The sequence below is a fragment of the Priapulus caudatus genome, unplaced genomic scaffold (genome assembly GCF_000485595.1).
Source record: "Priapulus caudatus unplaced genomic scaffold, Priapulus_caudatus-5.0.1 Scaffold1095, whole genome shotgun sequence".
In the NCBI taxonomy this organism is placed as follows: domain Eukaryota; kingdom Metazoa; phylum Priapulida; class Priapulimorpha; order Priapulimorphida; family Priapulidae; genus Priapulus; species Priapulus caudatus.
The window spans coordinates 31,837-34,915 of NW_014578156.1; the positions used below are offsets into that span (position 1 = coordinate 31,837).

The 3,079-nt window shown below is 44.8% G+C and overlaps 1 protein-coding gene across 1 annotated transcript in view; it reads left to right on the plus strand.

The window, feature by feature from the left end:
* The window catches only part of LOC106815353 (dehydrogenase/reductase SDR family member on chromosome X-like), a 9,675-nt gene extending 9,122 nt beyond the window's left edge, over nt 1–553 (plus strand). The window contains exon 9 of the mRNA XM_014819802.1: nt 374–553. Coding sequence (XP_014675288.1) covers nt 374–553 — 180 coding nt within the window. The remainder of the gene's footprint in view (nt 1–373) is intronic.
* The last annotated feature ends 2,526 nt before the right edge of the window (nt 554–3,079 follow it).

Sequence of the window (3,079 nt, forward strand, 5' to 3'; positions counted from 1 at the left end):
TTCCTCCTGTACACACATAAGCTTCTCTCTCCTCAGAGCGCCTGCATCAGTGAATTCCTCCTGTACACACATAAGCTTCTCTCTCCTCAGAGCGCCTGCATCAGTGAATTCCTCCTGTACACACATAGGCTTCTCTCTCCTCAGAGTGCCTGCATCAGTGAATTCCTCCTGTACACACACATAGGCTTCTCTCTCCTCAGAGCGCCTGCATCAGTGAATTCCTCCTGTACACACACACAGGCTTCTCTCTCTTCAGAGTGCCTGCATCAGTGAACTCCTCCTGTACGCATGTGAACTTCTCTCTCCTAAGAGATCCTGCAGCAATAAAGCTGCCCTCTCGCACTCACGTGGACTTCTCTTTCCTCCGTCACAGAGCGCCGATGAGGCAGCGAGGAATATTCTGATGCTTGCGCTGTCTCCGGACTTGGACGGCGTCAGCGGACACTACTATGACGTGACGCAGCGGGCGCGGCCGAACGCGATGTGTGAGGATGCATGCCTTCGTGAACGCCTGTGGGAAGAGAGCTGCAGGCTGGTGAACGTGGCTAGCTAACCCCTGATCTATGCTGGAAGTAGAACTACACAAGTATGGAAGCGATCGTACCTAGTGTTAGCTCCAAAATGTAACTCATAAGTGTAAATAAAGTAAATTGAATTGAATTGAATGAAATTGAATAGCGTTGATATCACTGTACGCGCGAGCGCGTCTTCTAATTAAACTGGTGTTCTGCACCATGGTTAAGGAAACAGTTGTAGTGATGAGTGTACGATAAAGCCACGTGTTATGAAAGTAATACATTCCAGAAAAAACGTCCGTAATGCGAAGTTTTGTAACGTGGGTCGCACTTATCCTTTGACTTCCATCTTTTAATTGGATATTTGTTCCTCTGGCAAGTTTTTTGGACAAAAAAGTGGGTAACCCCCTTGGGGGTACACACTTTACAAGTACACACTTTACAAAAAAGTGGTTTTCCATATTACAAAGACTGTTATGAATGCACGTAAACATTGGTCAACATAATATTAAAACTGTCTATTTAAAGCATCACGACGTCCACAAAATGGTATTTGTGAGGCTCTGGCTACCTTGCATGACATATGCTGGATTGAGGTATGGTTAAAATCAGTTCCATCTAGTGTTTTATCACACCGAAAGCAGTGAAAACAAATTGTAAGTGATATCAAACATAGTTTGCTGTAACGCTATTCGGCACACTTTCAAACAAAGTTTTAATATTGATCAGAGGCAGCACTGCGCGACTAATTGTGAATGCTGATGTAAAACGCAAAAACGCCTCGTGTTTCCTAGCATAAAGCTTTACATAATCGAGTAGACCAACTGTGCAGGATTTATGATTTAGGTGTGTACCAGCACTACATTTCTGGCCTTTCTACTTGCACGTTGATCCGTGCCAGCACTTTCATGTACATCCTCTGTGTTCCGAATAGACAATAATTTTACTACAGGTCCTAGCTTTTGATGGTTATAAAATGCGAGGTAATTACGAATTTAATAATTTTAACTTCACTGGTCACGGATCAATTAAGAGAACATTTGTTGTGCATATTGACTCCGTCTATCCTAACAATTTCTTGGGGAGTTACCAAATTTGGAGGCTTTGGGGCTTGATACTTTTATAATGATGTAACACGGGAAAAAAAGTTCAGAATAAGAATTAGTACCCTGTACTTGGAGTACGTTGGATGCAGGGATGGATGGGGGATGCTGAAGGCTGAATGCACAATTATGCAGTGTAGTAGTAGTAGTTGTATGTATAGCGCAAGAGTGAAAGTAAACATCGTCGAACATATACATTTATTATTTTATGATGCAATGCAGGAAAAGCAGTTTTTAGGTGGGAAACCTGTTCATTCTCACATGAGGAATGTGAAGAGAAAGTGAAAAGTGAAATGAGAAGTGAATTATCGTTTCTTATTGCCAAGAAAGTGGTCGTGATTCACAAACCACGTTTGGGCGAATTTATGTAACATGAGTTATCACGCGGCCGGTGTAAGGCGAGAGAAAAAAGGGGCACGCCGTGTTCACTCTTTACTCTCTCCCTCTCTCTCTCTCTGCTCTCTCTCTCTGCTCTCTCTCTCTCTCCTTCTCTCTCTCTTTTCTTTCTCTCTCTCCGTTCTCTCACACTCTCTCTCCTCACTGCTGTACTTCTCCTCCCCCCTCTCTCCTCTCTCCTGCTCTCTCTCTCTCCTTTTCTTCCTCTTTCTCTTTCTCTCTAAATACAGAACGAAACAGATTAGTTAATTGCCACTGCTCTAAAAAAGCCGCTCGATAAAAACAACATAGTAACACAAGAATAGTGGTAGGGAAACGTGAGTGGACGACTGTGTGTCATCATATGTAGTAGTGTCGCGAGGTGACTGACTGTCATGAAAGAAACTCCGAGATTAACGATCCATAATGAGGCACAATCAAGCTTTCTTGATCGTCCAACACGCTGACAAATTCTGTAAGAGTACAGGATAGTCCTACACTGGACCACTACGAACGATTCACGACAAGGCACCAACCAGCACACATCCACGCCTCAGCCATGTCGGTGTATGACATGCACCTTAGTTCTCTCAATTGCCAGTATGCTCGCGGTGATTTCTATGTCATCGTCTTGTCTTGCCGGGCGTTGCTTGTGGCTCCGATTTCCGCCAGCAGTAACACTGCACCATTCCGTTTGCGTGTTGAAGAACTCTTCTACTGTCACCGTCACCCACTGACATAAAACTTCCTTGTCTGCATTCCGCTAGTTGTTTGCCATCCGGGACACACAGACCTTGCCTTGATCCCCTAGCGTTGCATGTCTGACACATCTTCCTTGCTGCATTCCTGCTTGCCATCGATGAACACATATCTTCCTTGCCTAATCCCCTAGCGTGCCATGTCTGCACACATTTTGCTGCCTGCCACCCCTAGCGCTTGTCATTGCTGACACATCTTCCTTGCTGCCATCCCTAGCGTTGTCATTGCTGACACACCTTCCCTTGCCTGTGCCCCTCTAATTGTTCTTTCCCATTTTAGCACAAAACTCGCGGTGCCCATCTCCACAATTTCCGCACACAAATCGCT